The sequence below is a fragment of the Penicillium hordei genome, assembly GCF_028827395.1.
Source record: "Penicillium hordei strain IBT 12815 chromosome Unknown utg000004l_segment0_segment0, whole genome shotgun sequence".
NCBI classification, from domain to species: Eukaryota; Fungi; Ascomycota; class Eurotiomycetes; order Eurotiales; family Aspergillaceae; genus Penicillium; species Penicillium hordei.
The window spans coordinates 2,468,841-2,492,488 of record NW_026623145.1 but is presented as its reverse complement, the minus strand read 5'-3'; the positions used below and the strand labels follow the sequence as shown (position 1 = coordinate 2,492,488).

Sequence of the window (23,648 nt, the reverse complement as noted above, 5' to 3'; positions counted from 1 at the left end):
TCAATGACAGGCAAGTGCAGATAGAAAATTTCACCCTGCTCAGGCCGTGATATCTATGCTAATTCTTTCGGATCTGTAACATGGCATACTTCAACACGACACAGTCTCCTCAATAGGGAGCCTGTGCATGATGAAAAAACTTCGCTTGAAGCATACATTTTTCGGTTCTAATGGCGTCAAAATGATCCGGCAGGGATTTCATGGTTAACGTAGCATAATAGAAATAGACAATCCGTACCCCCCGGTCTCATTTTGCATACATCTCTCACATATGCCTAAACAAATCGCACCTTCTCTTGCCTTTTGTCCAACTGACATTGTGGTGGTTCTGGTTGGTGTAGAATGGTTATATCTTAGATGAGTGCTGCCCAAATGTGAAGCTGTATCGCCAAGGCCGTGACGATCTAATGCATACTATCTATAAATGCGGAGGGTTTTGTGCATTCGCTGAAGAGGCAACTAGACGAAAACATTGATCGAGATTGCACGCTCTTTGGAATTTGCGGCGCATACGGTATGCCGTTCAACCTTACTGATGTCGCGTATGGTGAATTTCGTCAATGAAACGCAAATTCAACCCCTTATTATTTTTCAAAATTAATGGAAAACATAAATGACAATTGGGTGCTGTTCCATTGTCGTTCGGTATTCGGCCTTGGTCGGAGACCGAGAGCTTCACATCCATCGTTCTCTTTCCTCGACATTCCGCCTTTTCCGCTAGACGGGTCCTTATAAAGCCAGAACATCCATGTCTGCTACTTTTCCTTATTTTATTCCCAAGTACATTTTCACGCATTTAACCGTTCTCCAACATCCCAAACCACCAATAATGCTTACTCTCAACATCGCCTATACCGAGCTAGTCAACAGCTCTGATTCTTCCATCCCAACCTTGACCCGGGAACAGGTCTGGAACGGCCTGAAATCGAAGGCCCGATGCCCTCAAGACTTCATCCCCTCTTTCGACGACTCCCGAGTCATCGAGGAACGGGATAATGGTACCTACATCGTGAGGGAAGCACATGTTGCGGCCGATCTCCACGAATCTCCTATGGCTGGACAATGGACCAGGGAGGAATGCAGGTTGCATGAGCCGGTTAAGGTAAGAGAGCCAGGACATTTAGAACGGCCCAGACCGTCCTGAAAACTTCAAATCTATCATCGAATGGTCTAACCAGCGAGTAGACTTACTTCACGCTACCTGGCGGGTCGATAATTCAGAACATCCTATCCGAAGGACCTGACCAGGCTCTATATCTCACGTTTACCTATGAATGGAAGCTGCCGGATATTGAGCCTGGGACTAGCGAGGCAAAAAAGGCGGAGGATGACCATAAGAAGATTGCGATATCCTCGGTTCAAGGGACAATCAGGGCGTTGAGAAAAATGGCGGAAGGGGATAAACTGTGAATTTTGGGATGGAGGAATGAACCATAAGCAGGTAAAAGAATAAAAAGGGCTGGAAAAAATCTGTCATCAACGTCAACCTGAAAAAAGGCGATATTCTTGTCTTCTAGTTAACTAGTTAATAGTAAATACGACAATAGATATAAGGCTCACAGCGCATGATGTCAGAAATGGGGATCTGCGTGCAGATTTCCGGGTATTCACCCGAGAATATCTTACATCAGTAAAAGACACACATCAAATTGCATATTACTCTTTGTCAGCGAAGTCGAGGTACAATGTTAAAAAAACTGAGACGGAGAACGACTGTACGGGCACACCGGCCATTGGGTACACCTTGAAAAGAACGTTGGTGGCGATAAATTAGTTGTGATTGTATGCCGAGTGGAGTGGCGGACCCACGGGGGCTCCCGAGTCTCCCCCTTGGTATGGCGACTAGTGGCACGACGGAGAGTGTCCGCTGGATCAATCGATGGTACATCAATAAAACGAAAAAGAGCAGAACCGCGGTCTGATGTGGTATGAGCACCTCGAAAGACCCCCTTCTTCTGTGGCTAATGAAGTACTAGGATTACGCTTACAAAAAGCCTTGAACCGCACTTAGCTGTGAAGTAGCCGTGTCACAAAAAACAATCCTAAAGCCGCAAGACGAACTTCGCCTGGAGAAGAACGAACACCAAATGACAGAAGAACTCTAAGAATCCTCTCACTGATCTTAAAGCCCACTTTTTGCAACCCTTTCGAGTCACATTGGGACATCTGAGCTATGGCAGCCATTTCGTACTAATGCATACCAAATATTTTGACCTATAGGAGATCTCAGCAAATCATGAGCTAAGCGCTACCTAGACGACATGCTTGGCTTCAACTTTGCTTGCCAAACTGCACAGTGGTGAGCTGAAGTCGTTGGCCACGGGAACAGGTTAAGGTAAGGGAAGTTTGACGGGTAGACATCATCTGTAACGCTAATTTTAAAGTGTATAGAAATTATGTTCTAAGCCTTTTCCCTGGAAGACACGACATACTACATCGCATAATTTGTGACGACAAAACGCAGGTGGGGACATGCACTTGGCGCGGGTACAGAGGAGCAGGTCTAAGCTGCACCAGTGAGTGTGCTTCTGGAGAGAACAGAGCTCACAACTAACACCAACCAGCATACCAAAAAGGGCGAAAAAAACCGTCACGGAGGCGCCCAGAGTTTTTGCTGCGCGAACTTCAAGCCCACTACTAGTTCGCTGAAACATGACCTCGAAGATGCTGCAAAAGCCGCTGCGGAGGCTGCCGCTCAGCAGGCTGCGCTTGATATCGCAGCCAAAGCTTTCTGTCGCGTTTCTGTTCCTGCTCTGTTGGCGCCTTTGGAAGCTGTTGATGACCTTATCCCAATTTTTGGTAAGATTGCTGATCTCGTTGAAATTGCCGCAACACCAGCGATCATACAAGGTTGCGTCAAGGAGGGTTCTGCTGAGTTCAAAGTGTTTGGGAAAAAGCACACAGTGTCGTGAGTGATGAATAACCATTTAGATGATTATCCCAGGTTACCTCTGTCTTGGTAGAGTCGCTGATTGAGATGAGCCGGTAGATTGAATGAGCCCACTGGAAAACCAACAAATGTTCCCGGCAGACCTAGCGCTTCAAATCATCCACCAGCGAAGACAGGTATTTTTCCCAGCTGTTCAGATGAGAAAGCGAATACTAATCAAGTACTCAGGCGACAAGAGCGAGCCTACGTGCAAACCCAAAGCAAAACGAGGTAGCAAAATCCGGGCTGCACCTAAGCCCATACCGACGGAGAACATTTATAACACTGACACCACTCCGTTCAAGATCCTGATTAAAGCCAGCAAGATATCTAGCAAGGAGTGGACAGTGAGCAGGAACGGGGAGGGACACGCCATGCAACTAAGCGTAGGTCCCTAACTCGATAATCCCATGTAATACTCGCATAGAAAAGGCTAACACAATCTATCTAGGTGCGGCCCAGTTTCTTCTCAGTTCCTCATGCCATTTACATTGCGGGCTATTTCGTAATTGGCTACAATGATGACGAAGTAACAAATAAATGCGGTAAGTCTAATCTTGTTTCTCTGAACATTCTGTATGGAGAACGCATCGGCACTGGCCATGGGAGGGCGCGGTTTGTTACAAAACACCTACTTACAGGATTTCATCATCACTTAACGTTTCCGAACCTTCTCCAAATAAAGACTAACATGCGCCCCTTTCCAGGAGAGGTCGTACACGTCGAGCGCACGTGGAAGCGCGAGTACATTGCCGGAGAATACGATTTGCTCTTCGACACACACCCAGACCGGAACCCGACAGGCGCATGCAGCCTTGGTGATCACGCCGGGGCACTCACTTGGGTGACCGACCTCGAAGATGCATTCCCGCACTACAAGTATCTCGGTCGTATCAAACCGGGCCTGAGCAACAGCGATATTATAGCACAGTCAGAGACGGTCCTCGCGAATATGGGGAAATACATTATGGTTAAGAATAATTGCTTTACTTTTGTCAAGAAGACATACGCGGATGAGGCCGCGTAGATAAGAGGATGTTGTTGCCCGTTGATGAGGCGATGGAGGGCTGGCAAGAATCTACTGCTTCTGGAATACTGTATATAAAGTCGAAATCGAACTTCGGGCATGCTATACCACTGTTAGTTTGCTTTGAAGTATATAGTATATTAGGCCGTAAGCTGTGTTGGATGAAATAACGTATTTGTTAAATACAACATATATTTTTCAAGGTATCTAGTAAGTTTATATTTTAATATCGATAGATCGGAGTAAGTATACCCGTGATAGGTATATCTATAGACCATAGGTATTATAGATAGGCCATCGAAAATCTAAATTGCCTACCGCCTACCGTGGACGGGCGATAGGTACCTTCTAGGTACCTATGGAGAGGCAATGTCGTAGTCTATTCAGCGCAGACTAGGCGGGACTGACGGGAGTCCCACGGAACTCCCATAGGCGAACTAAGAGACTAAATTTGTACTAGCCCATGGGAGATGTCAATGTCTAGGATTGAAGATTTCGCCCACTTCACGAATGGGCGGAAAATTGGGCCTGAAAGCCCCAAGATCAGCAGAGTCCGGTACAGCATTTGGAGTATCTGTCATAGTAGATTTATACATGATATACACGTTTTGAAGTAACTGTTTACCTTTGGATCACGAGTTGCTTTCTTTTCGTGTTCATCTCCCTGCACTTTATGCGTAAGGCAACTACTCTAAAAGTGGACAAGTTTGTCCACTAACCGTTAAAGGGATATGTCGAACTGGGATATGTCCCCCCGCCCCAACACCCCCACCCCTAGGCCTTAAACAGGAACTTTGGTTTTTGTATGGTATAGTGAAAAAATGGCTGTATTCTTTCACACAGGATATCATAAGTTGAATGAAATTCACGTGATACGACTACCGAACCTCTTCCTGACACGGGCCAGTGATCCTGAAGTGCTTTTGAACACCATCAACAAAATCGACAACGAAAACAATATGCAGTCTGAGACATTCCCGGTATCTGACGCTATAAACAAAGATAATAGGTCTCAACAGCAGAAAATGGCCTGGCGCTACCGCCTTCTCATATTGCTGCTCGGCCACAGCAAGGCATCCGTTGAGCTAGCGACGCGACGATATCTCGAAGATATCAATTCTGCTTCTTGCCTAACCCGTCTGGATAAAGCACTTTATTAACTGCTGGATGGTATCAAATATGTCGAGAAGATCTTCTCAAACTATGCAACGACCAATCCCAGCGGCAAACGCGTGTGGAACAGAGATAGCTTTGCTAGATACATTAACGCCAGGCTACCTGAAAACCCAACGGTGACTACTTGCGTACCACTACTCTGGTGCATTTTCTCCATCGGGGCCTACTTTCCTTTCTCGGCACCGTCAAACGAACCGGAAATCGATGTCAAAGCGTTCAGGAGAGCATTTGCATTCATTGTCTCACGCGGTTATGAGCTTTTAGGAGCCTATTCAAATGGCCGGCCATTTCCCAGAATTACAGAAGAGGTCTACACAGACAAGGTGCCGTGACTCACACGTATCGTCTTCAGGAGCTTGAGCACTCCTTGGCCGCAATCAGGGACCCAGTCTCAGGATCCGGAGGAATCGCTCCAGCTTCACGACATCAAAGATACTATTGCTTTTACGCGACCCAATATAACTGAGAATATGCACTTTGGACGAGCCATGGTAGCCGATGGGGAGTTTGAAGCCGCTGCAGGTCGCCTTCTACTTGCTGACCGCAAGCGGTCGACAGTCAGAGGGTCATCTATTGCAGTAAGCAAAGCCGATTTGCAGATTTTAATCCAGCTCTTCTTATTGCAACGTGCAGAAGATAGACGCTGGAGAGCTGGGCTGTCCTATCACGAATTGTACCAACGCTCCGGAGATATTATGTTCTCTCGTCTCATTGCCGACCCGGACGAAGTATCACGAGCTTCCGGACTTGCATCTGCCTTTTTGGCTTATCAATTTCCGGGTAGCGATGATTATGTGACATGGGAGCAGTTTAGAGCCTATTGCTCGGAATGTGTAAGTATATTTCGGGTATTTTATATCAATACAGACTGACTTATCTCTGGTTAGCCTTCATTCATCTTCTCTTTCTTCCAGCTCTGGGCTACCGTATTTATACTTCCCACCGCACCGCAAGCTCCTCGTACTGAGGGTAAGTCCACTCTCTTAATTAGCACTACAAACATTCTATCCTTCCTGAATGTTGCCTACTTCCTTAGTGGAAAACCGCCAAATTACCGCTTTCATCAAACTGAGTCCATATTCCAGCTCGATCTGCAAGCCTCTACTTTGGTAGCCAATCTCGCCACGACGCCTGAGCTTAGTGTCGAGGAACTACACAAGATCATAGCGGCGCAGGACTGGTTCCACGTGATACTTATCCAGGGAGAGGATCTGAAGATCGAGGGAAAGAGCTTTAGTAGGCTCATCGTAGCTTTCACGAGTCCTCCGGGGAAGGAGATGTGGCGACCAGAGAGGAAAGGCTCGGTGCAATACGTCTGGCGGACTTCTGTGGTTCAATTGGAGCCAGATCTTGCTGTGGCGGATAGCGGGGGCATGAGTGCGAGTGTGGTGGACAAAGTACTAGAATTACAATCCCACGGAGGGGCAGGGAAGGAAGTCACAAGTATGAAAGTCGATTTAGCCGGGAAAATAGTTAATGTTAAGGGGCTCGGTACTGGGCTTGCGGAAAATGCGGAAAATAAGAATGCGGTGGGATCGTCTGAGGCTGGACTGAAAATCAGTTGAGATTTTTTTTTTTTTTTTTTTTTTGACATGTGAACTATGGAAAACAAGATAGAACGATGATCCTCACTCTGAATCCAGCCTTTTTATCTCCTTTCCATGCCCCTGGTTATCAATATTTCAACCGTGTAGCATTTTTTGTACTTCCTACCTTTATCCGGATAAACCCGGCAAGTAGGTTTCCTTATCCTCTGTGAAACTTTCGAGCTGTATTTAAACATAATAGAAGCTCCATGCCACGACCCCGAATTCCAAAAAAAAGGTTAATATTTATAATAAAATAGGGAATAATAGCTAGAAGCTTTTAACACTCTTAGCGGGACGATCGACAGCAGAGCTAAACTGTAGTATTTTTCTAACTGTAAGCCAAACCCTTATAGAGAGATAGCTAAAGAACAATAGCAGACAGATTATAACTTTATATATTTATGTAGTGGAGATTTGAGACCCCCAAACTCTTGACTACAATCTCTCATGACGGCCTACACGAGACAATTCTTGTCATGAAATGAGGTTTATGTTATTGATCCGCGCTTGAGATTTTCTCCATGAAACCCATGTGCTCTCAAATCAGTAGATATCCCAAGAAACTCTTCCCTTATCAAATATTCTTCTATAGCGATATTTCCAAGCTCTGGTACAGTACTCTATAGATACTACACGCGAGCTTTGCAGAGGCGTCTTTAGGGATCCAAAACCTAGTGAGGTGTTATTTCATTAGCACAGCGTCTTCGTTCCCTAAATTGGGTTAAGTCTTACTCCGTAGTAGCCTCCTATTCGGTGATCTTTGTAAGTCTTCTCTTTAAACGTGGCCTGTCTCGAGCCGTCCGATGCTTCGCATCTCACCAACGAGGATTCGCGAGAATAGGTGTAAAAACACCGGAAGGGAGAAGAAGTTGCATATTATAGGCGCTTAACTGGACTGGGCGAAAAGAAAGGGGACATAGATTTGGCTGAAGGGCAGCCATTTTTGGCGTCGTTTTGGTCGCTAGTGGAAATGAGGGGAACAGCTGTGTAAGTCGAGCGTCAACATCAGGACCGGAGGATGGCTAACAGTGCTATGCGGGTGCAAAATAGTGGTGTTAAAAGGGCAGTTGGCGGCCAAGGGGCGGCTGGACGTCCAAAGGTACGGATGGAAATGGCAGCCGTTTCTAGTCTCAACAGCGGTCATTTTCGGCGTCAATCCCACAGTAGAGTATCAAACTGATCCAGGTCACGAACATGGTTTATCTACTTTATATTTATTTCCCAGTTTGGCAAGGAATGTATGTGTTGATCTCTTTTGGTCTTCTAAATGTCTCTGCTTTGAGAGAGGCACGGTCTAGCGTTTTGTTTGTCGCAGCTGCTTCCAACCCATCACCCTCCCACCTTTCCTCTTCGACTATTTCACTATCCGTTTTTGTTCTCCCTCAATCCTCTCTTCTCCTTTCAGTGTTTTCTTTGCTTCTCAACACCAGCCTAGTAAGTTCGAGCCAACGCGACATTGACTCAACCGTACACAATTCATCACGTGTCACTGTTGGCCCTAGTTCGTGAGTCGTTTCTACGTCTGGACTCCATCTCGGACTTGGAAAACTGACAAACAACAATCTTAGCATAATTTGGACGAACAGAGGACATCAGCCAAGATGGCAACTGAAGAAGAACACGGAATGCACGTTCGAGTCACGCAGCTAATTGTCTCTTTCCTCCCCGAAACCGAAACATCCAAAGCCGTGATACATGACCTCTATCACAGTTATTTGCTTCCTGTCCATGACTACGTCTCCAATGAATTTTTGATGACCGGCGTTGCCGTTGCTCACTCGTTCTGCACGCGTCTGCTTCTTCGTTGCCCTGCAAATCCTGACAAATTTTCCGGTCTTGTCATCATGGAACCATCTCACCTATGGGGTAAACAACCTTCTGGCGTCTTATTAATCGGTGGCTGATGCGCAATGGTGAGTTGTCGTTCATTCTAGTTTGACGTGTTGTATGGGCTAATAGTTTGAAGGCCATGCCTGGCTGGAAGTTGATTCGCAGGCTCCCGAGTCTAGCGTCTAGAATCACCCTGCAGTTGTTAGAGCATGAACTTTAATATAGAGCCATTACTTACAAGCCACCATCTGGAAATCCTTCACCTCGGGCTTAGAGCCCATGCGATCCAGCTCGGATTGGGGAATCTCATATAAGGATCTTCTCCCCTTCGTAGTCGCTAAGCCGTGAAGATGCGGAAGGGTATAATATTCCACTCGTGATCCTTTGGCCCACCCGTGCACCATTAGAACACGACGACCAGCCTTTGGACCACCCCTCCTGAAGCATTCGACATGGCCAGGGAATTCTTCGTGTCTCAGCCAGTGTCCGAGGCTGCACCGTTCGAGGGAGGCTTCAAGGATAAATCGGATTCGCTGAAGATTATTAGACGGTAGTCATAGAATGAATGCTCGCGACAGGTGGGACGCAGAAAACGCAATAAGCGAAATATATCTACAGCCTGTGAGGATGGAGACGGGCGGTCGACCAAGCTGCCACGACACTCGCCATCTCCTGACAGCCGCAATGAAGCCCAGCGAAAGCCCAGGAGGCGCTTGCGGTGGTCTTCAGAGGAGGTTGGATTTTTGCAGGAGTTAAGAAGAGACGAGCAACCACCATGATCGGAGGTGACGACCTTATTTTTAGACCGATATCCGGGAAGTATTCCTGCTGCGATCCAAGTATACTGGAGTAAAGTACGGGCTTTGAGAAAGCAAAACTAAGAGCATTCCAGCTACCGTTTAAAACAAAACATATTTTTTCAACCGTCTCCAAGTACATACCGCTAAAGACTACATTCTTAAGGAATACCTTCAATATAGGACATATCCATATTGAATTTATAGGATTCTATCTAGTGTTAGATACAGCTCTAGTGTTAGACTAGCCGTCGGTCGTTATCTCTAACTACCGTTCCTAAGAGCGAGGAACGAAGGACTCTATCTTAATAATACAAATAGTCTCTTCGAATAGGAAGCGAAACTAGGATAAGTATATATCTAATAAAAGTAATAATAGTAGCGTTTATTTCTATCGACTAAAAAGGAGTAAGACAACCTATTATATAGCTTAAGCCTAGACCTCTCTAGTAGAATACTAAACACCTTATAATCGACGAGGTAGTTTAATCTAAAGTAGCTATAGATTAGACTTCTTTAATAAGCTTATATAATATCGAAACGATTCCTATCTAAGGTTTCCTTGTACGATGAATACTTTTATTAAGGGTTATCTATTTAGTTATCTTTAAGGAGTAGGTAGAGTATTCCTACTGTTAAAGATTAGATAGAGCTACTTTATATTATAAAAATAAAATTAGTAGCTAGTTGTTATGGACCTACCCGTCACCAATCGATGGTGACCCACCAGGCACACAGGTAGGCTACCGAGAGCTAACTAGTAGATCTGTCAATCAGATCACGTATAATATCCTATACTCTAGAGTGCCTAGATATTAGGAAAAGAGAAACCGTGATCATACTTAGTAAGAGTATAACCTACCTTAATCGGATCTACCCGCTAGAGGTTTCCCGCTATAGATATAATTATCTATACCGGATAAAGTCTACTATATAAATAGCGCTTTAGGAACTACGGACTACGTAACTATAACTCTAGGATCTACCCTACGGGAGTATATCTAGGAGTATATAGTGACTCTAGCGGTAACTCTACGGGAGTTACGTAGGGAGTAGGAGACGAAGGATATATAAGGACACTCCCTTATATACTTAGTTTAGTTCTTTGTCTTTAATTATATATTATTACTTATATTTACCTTTTGGATTACTATAACTCTCTTATTTGATTATAACTTGATAATTTATTTTTTTCCTGCACTGAGTTAGGTGGGATGATACTCACAGTATCAATTCCCGGCTCAAAGTCGGAGGCATCCCATTGTACTAAGTATCTAAGATTGAAAAGTCAGCTTTCTGGAACGAAAATCCGTGCTATGCGTAGTGAACTTACCCGTCGTTGACATCTTGGTAGATGCGTGTACTGCAAAGTCAAACCTACGTGACAATTTACTCCGAGCACGCAGCCCCTACAGAAGGATCGTCACTAGGATGGAACCCAAATTTGATCAAGTTGTCGTATGTCAAGCCGACCTTCAGGCCGTTCGTTAATAACCGATCGAAAACTTTCTCCCTGGGCTATAGTGAAGTCTGAGTCCCTTCACCCGTATCATGCCTACAAGAATTCTGGCATTAATCTATGTGTGAATCTGTTTGTTCCTGCTGATTCCGAGCTTACCGGACCCAAGAACGCAACAGTTGTTGGTGCTCTCATCAAGGGTACCGCCGGACACAAGGAAAGTCCCACAAAAGCCGGTGCCCAAAAGGATATGGACAACGACTCCACTGCTAGTTCCACCATCCGATGTTGTCTCCCCCTTCCCGGTTGATAAAATAAATGGGAAAAAGCAGAACGGTGTCGTTAAGAATCCAGTCCGTCGTTCGCGCCGTATTAATCACACATCAATTCATACCCACTCTTGGGGTCTTCTAGGCTCCGTTTCAACTTTCCTATCAACAGACACCAGGTTATTCTCTTCTCTCTAGATTACTACGTTATGGTAGAAGATATGGCTATGTGTCAAATTTCAAACCTTAGGTGGAGGGGACAGTTTCTATAAAAGCAGTGGACAGAACGCTATTGAACCTGGCGATGGCCAGCATATCGAACATGCCGAAAAAATATGACCCGGGGGGATGGGGGTGTATGAGGAATATAAGGCAAATTGATTTTATTATCGGTCTATGTATTTCAAATAGGTGAAAGTAAGAGAAATCCCCCTAAACTGCACCTCGGCACATCTTCATGCTTGGAAGACGCATCTAGTAGAATCAGATGACACGTCAACAGAAAGATGCTTCCTCTTTGTCTATACAGCAAAATGATCTGCGCTACAGATAGAATAAGAATAGTCGCAATGCAGGATAATCATTTCACCAACCCCGAATGGCATGATATCCATATCTGACCCCACTTAATCAAAGCTCACCAGCCACGCACGATCCTCACTGACTTTCCCAGATGTGTTACCATTGTGAACAAGATAACACTTGTAAGCCTCGCGCAACAAACTCTCCCGCGCAACCTCACAATCCACCCGAATATCCTCTACCAACGCCTCCAGTGAGACATAATCAAACTCCGGCCGGATATAACCCAGAATCAGCAGGTTGAGTCGCGTTTTATAGAAATCCGGCAAGCGATTGAATTTAGTATGACCCTCCTGTCCCGCAGCGGTGGGCGATGGTTCCGTGAGAGCGGGCATGATATGGATTTCCTGGAGTGAACAACCGCGTCAGTCTGATATCGACACCGATGCCCCACCAAAATGCGGGTTTCATTATTTGGCGGCATTTCCCCTGGTTTATTATATATCACGTCACATACCACAGATCGCACGGTGTTCTTATAGAAAGGGTTATATCCAATACTCAGCACAGCAGGGAGAACCACCGCTGTGGATGCGCTGCTTTCGGATGTCTCGTGGTGGTATGTTTTCGGGTCGAGCGCTACAACGCCGTAGTAGACGCCTGTTGTCAGCTCGGGGTGCTTCTCGGATAGGTCATCGGCGGGGATGTTGGCGGTGGGAATTCCAAGCTATATCCATCCGGGAAAATGAGTCAGTGGTAAGTTGTTGTATCTGTTGCGCTGTGCGATTATGGCAGCGAGGTTGGGTTCCCAGATTCATGGACTTACGTCTTTACTCCCGCGGCCAAACCCCTTGATTACTGGACCTGACAGTCTTATGGGAAAAGGCGGCTCGGGGGCGTTGGGGCCAGCTACCGGATCGCGCGGCTTGGACATGACTCTGTTCGGGTGAGGGTATAGTGAAGCGTGAATATTGGCACAGATATATCTGTCAATGGTATTGCTTCGTCTGGTGTGTACTGATTGTGTGATTTAGCAGTAGTTTGGCGTGATGCTGGCGTTGAGTGTGTCTGAATATGACCGAATCCTGGTGTGGTGGGGGTTATCGCGATAAGGATTTAACATATTTCCCGGCGAGCTGCGCAGTCCGGAATAGTAAATGCGGTAAAGTACAACTCGATATCTTAAAACCACGATTTGATTTGATTTTATTGTGAGCCGATAGCGGTCGATAAGACTTAATAACACTATATTAATCTCGGAGAAAGTAGAAGGCTATATAATCATCGTCTCGAAGATTACCGAAAATTTTGTTTCAAAAAGCTGAATATATATATATCGCGATTATCAAGTCATAAACTTTTTCCAGACTCCCTAGAAGCGCTAAATACCACCCAAAAAGCATTAGCATGGAAGGAAAAGCCCTAATTGGCCACCGTTGTTGAGATATCAAGTTGTACATTTACCGCATTTACTAGTTAACTAGTGATGTGTTCCGGAGTGCGCAACGTGCCTTTTCTATCAGGCATCGATTCACATGCAATTCCAAGGTTAGATTAAGCTTATTTCTTTGTTTAAATTTAGATCCACGGATGGTCCAGAGCTCAACGAGGTCAGAATGACCCCACTCAATATCATGGCATTATGCTCATACAGTAACGATCCCGTCCCAGAGATATCATTTTTTGTCCCTTTTGAGCGCCGCAAAGAAAATAAAACAAGAAAGCATATCGACAATCCTGGAACTGGTTCCGGGAATCCAAGAAGCATAACGTATATACGAGAACATAGAACAAAAAAAGACCCCGCCGGTCAGTGGCCCGAATGAAATCAACATCAAAGGGAATCATACAATCCCAGAACCAGGAAATATGTACTGGATAGAACAGCAGAAGAAAAGAAGACAGGCCTGATGTTAGGCCTTGTCAAGGGTATGAAAGGGTAATCTGAAACAAGAGCACGTAACAAATCCAAAAAAAAAAAGAAAGAAATCAAATACATGGCAAGAACTAGAAGATAGCGAGTTAGCATGAGCAGAAATCTGAGAGGTTATACGATCTTAAGAGACTTACATTCATCACAATGAGCATCGGGATATCGAACACATCGCGCTTCACTGTCCAGCAGTACGCGCATTCGACCTTTCCGTCCTTGAATCCGAGCTGATTCATGCCAGCCTCGCCAGCAATGCCACCCTTGCGGAGGTGGTTGCTCCACTTTCCGTTATCATCAGACTGTGCAACCTCCATGTCCTCCTTAGTCTTATATTTGAGCAGCTTGCACCGAGTCATGACACTACCACGAGAATCGCCGAATGCCAGACGCGCAAAGTCCTCGTAGAACTCCACAACACTATCATCATCGAGAAGTTCGGCCAAGAATACCGGCTGGGGGCGTCCAGTGCCAGAATTCTCTAATGTTGTGCCGCGCGGTGTAAAACTGCCGCGTGACGTTGTTCCGGACTGGGGTACGCCCGAAACACCGGTGTTGACGTTGAGATTTGCCTCTTTTCCTAGAAGCACGTCTTTCTTCCATCCGGTTAAGATGCTGAACTCCTTGCCTACGGCGGCGATCTCGCCGGTGCGTCGGCACACGATGGTCGGTGTTCCGCATGCATTGATGAAGTCCTCGTACTCCCAGAGAGTTCGTTGGAAGCATTTTTCCATGAAGATGAGATCATCTCGATTAAGGGTCTTAGTAGTTGCGATAAAAGAGGGTCGAATAGATGCAAGCGCCTTGGCAATTCGTACGGTCTTTTGCGGCGAAAAGCGACGTTGGATGAAAGCAGTCAGATTGTGGAAGCCACTTGTGTAAGCATAGGGCTCCTTCACGCTTTCGTATATTGAAGAAGGATTGCGGTGGCGCCGTTTAGGACCAACCTGCAGATTTGGGTGCTTTAAGATCGATGCTGACGTCACCTGGCGTTGTCCATTTGGCACCAGGCTGTTGGACTTGGGAGCAGGAGCAATATTATTGAATGGGCCGTCGTCGAATGCAGCCGTTGCAATATTCGGGCTTGGGGCCGAGCCAGGGCTAGTGAAGCTTGCTGGTCCACTTTCAATTGCAAATGCATGTGGTGCGTTTGCTTTCATGTGTTCAGGGAGCATGGCATTTTGGCCATACACACCGCCAACATTCACATGCTGGCCCGAGGCAGGCCCGGTCGACCATTCGTTTAGGAGAGGATCACCGAACATGAAAGGTTGATTCCCTGGGCTTTCTCCGAAGCCAGGAGCTGGTGTGGAGAACTGGGCAGACCCACTGCGGCCGATCGACCCTCGCTGTCCTGCAGAATCAGTCGGAGAGTCACCAGCCGCCCCGGTAGCCATATGCCCAAGCATGCCGAATTCCAGAGCACCGTATCGATTTTCGAAGTTCATGCTCGATAGGTCGAAGTTGAAGAGCGCTGGATCACTAGGATCAAAAAATGGCCCTGCAAAAGGATTTTGAGACTGACTTGTATCCCCAGAGAGAGCACCTGGGGTAGGCTGCTGGTTTACAGTCGATGAAAGACTCGGGTTTCGACCGTTGGTGCTGTTCTTCATGTTAAAAGTGGGTGAAACGGGTGATTGCGTGGTAAACGGGCTTTGGCTCATGGAGGATTCTTGGTAGGGATTGTAAGATCCTGCCTGCGTCTGGGGTGTAGGGTAAAAGTTGTTATTCGTAGGATTGGTTGGTTGTTGGTTATGTTGATGGCTGTGTTGTTGACTATGTTGGCTGTGTTGCTGGTTGGAGCTGACGGCATTTGTGCCATTTCTAGATATAGGCAGATTATTGCGGAGCGTGTTGTTGTATAGATTGGTGTTGTTGCTGCTATTAATAGCTGGCATCAACGCCCCATCGGGAGCATCATGGAGATACTTGGCCTTTTTGCGAACACCGTCATGGCAAGCATCTTGAAGCCCACGTTTGATGCAACGTTGACACGGTCGTTCGTCGCCTAAAACCAATATATATTAGTCAGATATATAATAAGGGCTGGGATCAATCTATCGCCATACCGCAAGTCAAATGAGCTCGTTGGCATGCAAAGCAAGCTCGCCGAGCCTTCTTCCGTCGCGGTCGGGAGGGATCCTTGGCATTGGCTGCTTTGCGATCCGCTTTGCTATCGCCATTAGTCTTGGGCTTTACGTGCGATTGTTCGTGTTCCGTGATATCAGCGGAGTCACGATCCCCACTGTAGTCCCGTACAGGAACCGGGGAGCCGTTCTTGGCCTCCATGTTCATTTCGGCATGTATCCCGAGCACGGTGATCTATGGACACGTCCACAAAAGTGAGGTAAATCGGTGCCTCAAACCGAGTAAACCACTTTCCGTTCCTTCCTGTGTTTATCTAAAGAAACAAATCGTGGTGGCGACAATACCGATGAGACCATCCGCGCTGCGATCTCGGCGGGCCAGCGGATCCACGTGCACAAGATTCAACCCAGCTTGTGACAGAGAAAAAAGAACGATCGCAAATTGCTGATCGTCCGTGTTGAGACTTAAAATTCACCCAAGTCACCTCTCGAAGGTCGGAGGGGCCTCCAGTTCGTGGTTCCTATAATCGCGCGTTTGCGACTACAGTCGGCGGGGAATCGGAACCGGAATCACGGCGAGTCGAGTCACGGGTGTAACGGGGGACAATCGACTGGAGATGTGACGGATGTACGATGATCTGACACATTGAAGGATTTCAATGTGGGTTGTAAATGGAGAGAAATTGGCGCAAAGCTGACAGAAAAATCCCGCAACGGTTCGGGGTTGAAGTGGGAGTGGAGAGGTGGACGAGTTCGTTCGGCTGCGGGGAAGATATGAATTCCTCTCCAAACGCGAGAGCCGTGCCGATAGGAGGCCGAGAAGCTGGAGAAAGAAAGAAAGTTGAGGCAAATATTATTCGCGGGGAAGGTCAAAGAAGAAGTGGATGACTCCCAAGAACGGCTCTCTCTCTCTCTCTCTCGATCGGAGTGTTCCCGTGACTGGGTGTCTAAGCAGCACACTTCCCAAGGTTAACACGACACAGTCCAATTGTAAAGGATTGGTAAAGGACTAAATGAGACTCGCGTGAGTGACGGAATACAGTTTTTTTAATCTTATTTTTTCTTTTTTTTTTTTTCCTATATTTATTTCCCAATTTCTTTTAAAAATTTCGCACTATATTTTACACTTCTAAAAAAGGCGCACCTAGGCAGGGCTGGCTATACTTCGTAAAACAGCCACTATTTTACCTAATTAATTTTACTGAGGGTTTTCTTTTTCTTTTTTTTTTTTTTTTTTTTGCTACCCAACGTATTAATCCCTCGTTGGGCGTGTTTTAATTTTATAGCTATCTCTGATCATGAATTTCTAGAGCATAGAGTAAATATTGTCCTTCAACGTCTTCAATAAAAGAACTAAAGAGCTATATATGTACATCATATTCACATGCTGACGTTCAGGGCAACGGTCACTGGACTGGAAGCCCGGCATTTGATTTTGCCAAGTATTACATCTTTCACAGCATTACTGGAAACAACAGGTAATTTAAGCGCGTTTATGAGCTCTGATTGGCTGTATTGGAATCCTGCGCCAGATCGGGTTCCGCGCATACCAGATGACCTATACTATTAGTAACCCCGCGGGGGCAATTGCGCACGTGCAGGAACCAGGTCGGTTGTATACCTTGTTCTCTTTTGACTTATGAATTACCCATGAACGTTGAATGCAAGTATCTCCAATTGAGTCATTATTCTTCTGCCACAGGCGAATTGATTCCGAAAAACCCCGCTCCAGACCTTCCACGGTTCTCGGCTCCGACCCGTTTTGTTCCGAGGCTGGCTGGGTTTGGCTCTGCCGAGGCTAGAAAGCTCTCAATATTTCAGCTATGACGGTAGCTATACTCCAAAGAAGGGATTGTCATGTCTGTCTGTAGCCGGGGGTAAGTTGGTTGGGGATGATTGCCTGTGCCTGTATTCCAAGACCACATGACGCTCGTATGCTTCGCAACTGGCCCAGTAGACTGGGGGTTGCCGTCGGAGAATTAATGCCCGGGCCAGGTCCGTCCAATTCTATTCTTAAAGTGGGATCTATCTATTCCTGGGTCAAGCGCGCTAGTAGTATCGAAGGATTCACGGTCTGCCGGGGTTAGGAATGGCCAGACCGACTATGCAAGATGTTTACAGACGTTTACAGATGGAATCAAGTAGAGCTAGGATATGAAGCATATATCCTTGCCGATCATGCGTATTAATGACTATGGTTTTCTGTATTGGCTTTTGAACTGCAGACGGTACAGCAGCTACAGGCGTTAGGTCTTGATCTATGGTTGCAGGCCAGGTGCTGACCCATCCCCAAGCCAAAACGTCTCAGCCCAGGAGGTTCCCAACATCTGGTCATGGGATGCCGTGTTCATCGCCTACGGCACACCGTGTTCAGACCAAACCGGTTGGTACACTGTTGAGGTGCAATGGCACCGAGGGTAGGCATCTGGCTCCCCTCGCAAAGGAGCCATCCAGCCAGCAGCCAACCCGCTTAAGATTAATGTATGTACGCGTATTATATGTGTACGGAAGGATCGATCACGCCTGGGATTTCGCGAATCGGCTCTTACTTCGGATCCAGCTCCCATACCGGAAGAATAGGTACCTATTATGAATGTCAGTACAACAGTGGACAGAACAGCTTATGTTGAGTTCTCTGTCGTCAGAGCCACATGCAACTGGAATAATAAATAGGTCGGGCATAATGTAAAAGTACATCAAGTACGTCAAAACCAGCACTTACGGGAAAGGGGTCATGACAAGGGTCAGGAACGCCAACAAGGAAGTTGCCCAGTTATATCCGAGGTTGTGATACACTGCATAGCCGTTAGTCATAATCGTTACGTCTCAACTATATATAGGCAAGAACATAAGTGTCAAGCATTGAGGAAGAGCAGGAAGAGCTACAGATCGACCGGTTCAGAATACAACGCATCGACCCGCATTGGAAAGATGCACTGCATGCAAAGTACGGGCTTCCAATTCTTGTTGCGCCACGGAGACAGTACAAACAGACTTACTTTGCATTCCAAATAGTGGAAATATGCCTCCAAAGGATGAGCGGGTGAAGCTGTTCGCTGCCAGAGCGCTGGCGGCAAAAGTTGGATACGCATCGACTAGGAATGTGAAAATGCCCGAGTAGACTAGGATTGTCCTGACAGTAACACAATCAATTAGCATCATACCAATGGATCATCGTCCAGCCAGGTGAGATTGCGAGGTTGATCTTACCCTGCACCAAAAACAGCACTACCAATGATAGGCGCAATCCAATGGACATTAGGGTAGATTGTCCAAGCAAAGATGAAAAGTCCTATAGTAACCAAGGGTCCTCCCAGGATCGCTATTCCGTCAAAGTCAGCCATTGTTTTCTTGGAACCTTGGCACCTGAACAATTTGTTGACAAGCTTACCTGGGGGCAGTCGCCACTCCGGCTGGAAGTCATCGAGCTTTTTCGTGGCTTTCTCATGGTTACGCTCTAGGCGAACGTAATTTCGGCGCCAGATCGGATCTGACAAAATGGCTATAACCATTCCGATAAACAAACCAAGGAAACACAATCCACGCTGCCATATTACTAGCCCATAAACTTCTGAGAAGACTAGCTGGAAAGCACCAAAGAAGAGGTACAGGATACCCAACAGGATAGCCGAGAAAATGCAAAGGCATAGACACATTGGCTCCAATGCTAAGAGCAGAACTGGCCTTTTCATGGAGAGCAGCACGGTCTGGCTCACAGAACGCTGCAACTTTTCGATCGGAGCTTTCCATCGCTCATCCCCGGTTTCCTGGCGCAGCTTCTCCGCTTTGCGCCTCAAAAGTCTAAAACATGGTTAGCGTTGCGATCATTCCAGGATCTGGAGATACATACACTGGGTGGTAGGTCTCTGGAACCAAGAATATCATCGAGGCGAGCATCACTCCGGCCCATATCAGGAGCACATAAAACGTCCAACGCCTGCGGGGGTATAAGCTTCAATCTATACCAAAATTCAATATAAAAACATACCATGTGGTAAATGCATTGATGAAGCCACCAACTAGAGGCCCGACTTCAGGTCCCACAAAGGGGCTCGCAGTGTAAAGCATCATGGGGAAGGCAAGCTCATGGCGATCAAACATATCACCGACAGTACCTCCAGCAACACTCAAAAAGGCACTTCCTGACAGTCCACTGAAGAACCGAGCGATAATCATGGTTTGGGTGTTCTTGGCTAATGCGCATGGAATGATCCAAACAAGAAAAAGGCTGAAAGACCAAATATAAATGTTTCTCCGGCCATAAAACTAAGCCAAAATCAGATCAGTAAATTAAATATCTCCTTACGAAACTTTTTTTTTTTACCTCCGATAATGGGCTGAGAAATAGCGGTCCAATACCTATAAGTAAATCGAAAAGGGTCAATACAGTCCGGCCCGCGAAAGACGACGATATCAGCACGAACCAAGACCCCAAATAAAGAAAGACAATCCGAGAGTCGCAACTTCTTGCGAACACCCAAATTCACTCATCAATTGGGCATATGTCGTAGTATAGATCGAAGAGGCACAAGTCCTACATGCAGTAGATCAGCATCTATGCGATGTAGAGAGAGCGAGACAAAACCGGCCGTATACTCACACGCAAAGCGAACCCATTGAGACAATAATGACAACCAACCACCGTCGGCCTTTGCTCATATTGCGCGGATTCATAGGATCGTTCTCCTCCCAGCCCACAGTATATGCTTCATCCTGGTTCGCCACCGCGGCCTCGTCGACTTCATGGCCGCCAATGCTGACGCCGTCGTTCAATGACCAGCTGCGTTCCAGGGACTTGGATGTGACCGATTTAGACGCATTCGAGCGCTGTTTCTGGAGTGGTGTGTTGCCTTCATTGTGGGTACTCGGGGAGTTTATCGGGGCATAAGTCACATCATCGGATTTGGTGCGGTCGAATACGTCGTCGCTCTTATCGCTCGAGTGTCTTTGGGGGCCAATATGGGCTTTTTCTTCGCCGAGGTCCGGCTGCGATGTGTCTGTACTTGGAGACATGGTCAATTGGCATACGGTCAAATGTCAGACTTGCTCATCTGGTTTGTTTTGTTTTAGCGATGAAGTCATAAAAACAAAACGAACGGTCTGGGGCTACCTAGGTATATGTATCGACTGGTGGATATGTGAGTCAGTATCTTCCAAAAGAAGGGGAATTGTTCTTAGCGTCTAAAATAGAAATCGAAAGTCCGAGCTGATCAATCAAGGCGACCCCGGGGATAAACTAGTTCACGGGGTCCTAATTCCGCTTTCTCGAAGCCGACCTCGGGAGTGATCCCGTATAGCCAATTGGTAGCCTTGTACATTGCCAAGTGTAAATCTTATATAGATAATTATATCTAGGTTTTACGTAGATTCTACAATACACATTGTCTTTTAACTGGGACAGTTGGTTGTTATCGGGCGCCAAGAACGTAGGCACGTGGGAACGTTGCACCATGTGGTACGAGCCACATAATTCTCCGATTTGACACGGTCTAGACAAAAATAAAACATGCTTGAGTTAGAGATATGTTCAATTAAGCTAGAGCTAACACTACTACGCAACAGAATCAATTCATCAACGCTCCCAAGGAACCAGGTGCCCAAACAAAAACCCTAACAGTAACCAAGGTCCTATGTCTCCAAGCCATCCCTAAACTCCTGATAGTCATTCAATTGAACACTATCCCCAAAGAAAACACCTGATCTCAAATCGAAATATTCCATCCCAAGTTGAGCTGTACAAGAAGAGAAAGATGCGCCAATAGATCCCAGAAATTTTGATCAAGAGGACACATCCTCTACAGAGCCTGGCTAAGCTGGCTCATGGCACCCGACGCGTTCTCCTCGGCCCAAGAGCCCCAAAGTGCCTGCTTGCCAGCGATCTTGAGGGGATCACCAATAGACTTAGCGCCCTGGTCAACCTTAACAGCATCCTTCGTGGCCAGCACCAAGACTTCAAAAAACATTTTTGTGGCATCGGCCTTGCTAGACCGCTGCTCGGGAAGGAGATCTTGGAACAACACGCTCTTCTTCTGTTGGGTGGCTGAGCTACCAAGCTTCTCGCGGAGAATATGCACAGCGTGCTTGGTGCCCATTGAGACCGGCTCGGTATCCACGGGGTGCGCCATAGTATCGTCCAGCTCATCCATGGGCTGGTTGTTGCCTTCGTCATCACTCAGATGCAAGACATGGTCTTCGTCATCTCCAGGGAATTCAATTTCAGAGCGCAGGTTCATAGTGGTATCGAGAGCAATGCCCTCGTCGATCGGCACGATGGCTTCCTCGTCACCAAGCTCCAGGGCAGGAACGTCAATGGCAGCCACATCCATATCGGAAATACCACTGTCGCGCTTGCGCTTCAGCTCACCGGCCTTCTTGACGGAATCCAAAGAGAGCATGCCGCGCAGCTCGGGTGCCCACCCGCGTCCACGGTCCTCGCCAAACACACTAGACACAAAGTTGCCATTCTGCTGACGAGTCATAAGGGTAAGCAGGACGGGGTCGCGAGGCAAGAATGACGCGGGCTTCAAAATGGAAGAACGATCATTTTGCTGATCCTTAATCTTAGAGCTGGAGATTGCGACTTCCTTGTCGAGTCCCATAAGCTTCTGGCGCTTAGTGCGCTGACCCTGCTGGGCGCTAACAGCATCGGGGGTTGCAGATACGTCTCGGTTGAATTCCTCTTCCAGTTGGTTCATCTGATCAGATCCAGCATCGGAAAGGGGGCTTTCGGAGTCACGTTCGAATCGATTGTCGGCAGCACGAGGCGTCTCACCACCACCGCCAAAGTCATCATCGTTGTTGAAGTCCATGGGAGCATCTGGGAGTAGATCATTCAGATTGTCGTGGGCATCATCGCCAAGGTCCATCTTGTCGAGAGCGTCATCATCTCCAAGGTCCAGTCCAAGATCGTCGTCGTCGTTGAACTTTCCGGCGTCATTGAAAAGATCCTCCTCCACGGGACGAGGCGCGGGAGCATCTCGACCAATTTCCATAGTCGGGTCATTTCCAAGGGGTAATTCATCCTCGCCCAAGTCAAGATCAACCAGGGAAGGGTCTTCAAGGCGTGCGGGTTCCTGAGAAACAGAGCGGCGGAAGCTACTGTCTGGGAGGAATTGGCTTCCAAAATCCATGCCACCAGGGCGCTTCGCAGCAGGCTCCAGGTCGAGGGTTTGTGGGAAGAGCAGAGAGGTATCGAGGTTGGTGAAAAGATCAGATTCAGTGAGCACATCGGGAAGAGTAATGCCACCTGGAGCGACGACAGTCGAAGTCAAGTCATTGTTGTTTGTGAGACGGAAAGCCTGGTATATGATTAGACTGAACCATATCACTACTAATTCAAAAGAGTGCGTACCATTTTAATTTTCATCAAAGCTTCATTGCAATCGTCGAGGAGGTAGCGAGCCTTGCGGCTGTAAATTCGAACTACACCAAGCAGCAATTGGCCACTCAATCGCAGAGCCATAGGGGCCTGACCCTGATCAACAATAGCATTGACACTGCTCTCGATATCCGACTGCAGGATATGCGACTTCGAAAGTTTGCGTTCGATATTAGCCGACAGCCAAACGCGAGCCAACGGCCCGGTTTTCGACAGGAGGGTCTCGGAATAGAACATGGTGTGTTTGTCGCAACGAGATACTTTACAACAGCAAAATTTCTTTCACCAAATCCAGTAGGGGATAAGGACCCGCCCGGCGCGGGGGTGAGGTGCAGATGGGCGACGCGCTGAAGCCGGGAAAACAATTGACTTGTGCGAAGACTCGCACTCGGTAATTGTATGAAAAGATAGATATGTGACTAAAAGGATAAAAGGTTTTATCACTCGATCGCGTGAATTCAAGACATCGAAGACGATGAAGATGGGAAAGGTATGTGCGCGCGAGGGATATCTTGGAGTTGGCTGAGAAACCAAGGAGGTACAGAAGATGCGCGTCGGTGGGAATATCAGGCGGCAGCTGTGGCCCGGGCGGGATTTTTGCTGATGTAATTGAGGGGGCTGGGAATGTCGAGTCACGTGTAGGTACACAAAAGGA

The 23,648-nt window shown here is 47.0% G+C and overlaps 10 protein-coding genes across 10 annotated transcripts; 6 read left to right on the top strand and 4 right to left on the bottom strand.

The window, feature by feature from the left end:
• Window positions 1-829: 829 nt before the first annotated feature.
• N7537_008161 (SRPBCC family protein) lies at window positions 830-1,410 on the top strand (the record flags this gene model as incomplete). The annotated part of the gene is made up of 2 exons (XM_056899216.1): window positions 830-1,102; window positions 1,186-1,410. 2 exons carry the CDS (start codon window positions 830-832, stop codon window positions 1,408-1,410), a joined length of 498 nt encoding a protein of 165 aa, XP_056751292.1.
• A 1,062-nt stretch (window positions 1,411-2,472) lies between these two features.
• N7537_008160 (Glycoside hydrolase superfamily) lies at window positions 2,473-2,912 on the top strand (the record flags this gene model as incomplete). The annotated part of the gene is made up of 2 exons (XM_056899215.1): window positions 2,473-2,487; window positions 2,565-2,912. 2 exons carry the CDS (start codon window positions 2,473-2,475, stop codon window positions 2,910-2,912), a joined length of 363 nt encoding a protein of 120 aa, XP_056751291.1.
• A 106-nt stretch (window positions 2,913-3,018) lies between these two features.
• On the top strand, window positions 3,019-3,956 carry N7537_008159 (Glycoside hydrolase superfamily; the record flags this gene model as incomplete). The annotated part of the gene is made up of 3 exons (XM_056899214.1): window positions 3,019-3,315; window positions 3,381-3,474; window positions 3,637-3,956. 3 exons carry the CDS (start codon window positions 3,019-3,021, stop codon window positions 3,954-3,956), a joined length of 711 nt encoding a protein of 236 aa, XP_056751290.1.
• A 1,646-nt stretch (window positions 3,957-5,602) lies between these two features.
• Window positions 5,603-6,697, top strand: N7537_008158 (uncharacterized protein; the record flags this gene model as incomplete). Its single annotated transcript, XM_056899213.1, has 2 exons — window positions 5,603-5,965; window positions 6,020-6,697. 2 exons carry the CDS (start codon window positions 5,603-5,605, stop codon window positions 6,695-6,697), a joined length of 1,041 nt encoding a protein of 346 aa, XP_056751289.1.
• Window positions 6,698-8,322: 1,625 nt separating this feature from the next.
• On the top strand, window positions 8,323-8,737 carry N7537_008157 (uncharacterized protein; the record flags this gene model as incomplete). Its single annotated transcript, XM_056899212.1, has 2 exons — window positions 8,323-8,587; window positions 8,688-8,737. 2 exons carry the CDS (start codon window positions 8,323-8,325, stop codon window positions 8,735-8,737), a joined length of 315 nt encoding a protein of 104 aa, XP_056751288.1.
• Window positions 8,738-10,702: 1,965 nt separating this feature from the next.
• N7537_008156 (uncharacterized protein) lies at window positions 10,703-11,117 on the top strand (the record flags this gene model as incomplete). The annotated part of the gene is given in 2 exon segments (XM_056899211.1): window positions 10,703-10,806; window positions 10,817-11,117. 2 exon segments carry the CDS (start codon window positions 10,703-10,705, stop codon window positions 11,115-11,117), a joined length of 405 nt encoding a protein of 134 aa, XP_056751287.1.
• A 585-nt stretch (window positions 11,118-11,702) lies between these two features.
• Window positions 11,703-12,532, bottom strand: fmn1 (riboflavin kinase; the record flags this gene model as incomplete). Its single annotated transcript, XM_056899210.1, has 3 exons — window positions 11,703-12,005; window positions 12,116-12,325; window positions 12,425-12,532. The coding sequence occupies 3 exons, from the start codon at window positions 12,530-12,532 to the stop codon at window positions 11,703-11,705; spliced, it is 621 nt and encodes a 206-aa protein (XP_056751286.1).
• Window positions 12,533-13,587: 1,055 nt separating this feature from the next.
• On the bottom strand, window positions 13,588-15,823 carry N7537_008154 (Zn(II)2Cys6 transcription factor domain-containing protein; the record flags this gene model as incomplete). Its single annotated transcript, XM_056899209.1, has 3 exons — window positions 13,588-13,605; window positions 13,669-15,536; window positions 15,598-15,823. 3 exons carry the CDS (start codon window positions 15,821-15,823, stop codon window positions 13,588-13,590), a joined length of 2,112 nt encoding a protein of 703 aa, XP_056751285.1.
• A 2,309-nt stretch (window positions 15,824-18,132) lies between these two features.
• Window positions 18,133-20,628, bottom strand: N7537_008153 (MFS transporter; the record flags this gene model as incomplete). The annotated part of the gene is made up of 10 exons (XM_056899208.1): window positions 18,133-18,199; window positions 18,338-18,410; window positions 18,615-18,748; window positions 18,826-18,937; window positions 19,007-19,416; window positions 19,466-19,552; window positions 19,604-19,881; window positions 19,940-19,974; window positions 20,040-20,149; window positions 20,216-20,628. 10 exons carry the CDS (start codon window positions 20,626-20,628, stop codon window positions 18,133-18,135), a joined length of 1,719 nt encoding a protein of 572 aa, XP_056751284.1.
• A 782-nt stretch (window positions 20,629-21,410) lies between these two features.
• Window positions 21,411-23,230, bottom strand: N7537_008152 (kleisin alpha; the record flags this gene model as incomplete). The annotated part of the gene is made up of 2 exons (XM_056899207.1): window positions 21,411-22,913; window positions 22,967-23,230. The coding sequence occupies 2 exons, from the start codon at window positions 23,228-23,230 to the stop codon at window positions 21,411-21,413; spliced, it is 1,767 nt and encodes a 588-aa protein (XP_056751283.1).
• Between the last annotated feature and the right edge of the window lie 418 nt (window positions 23,231-23,648).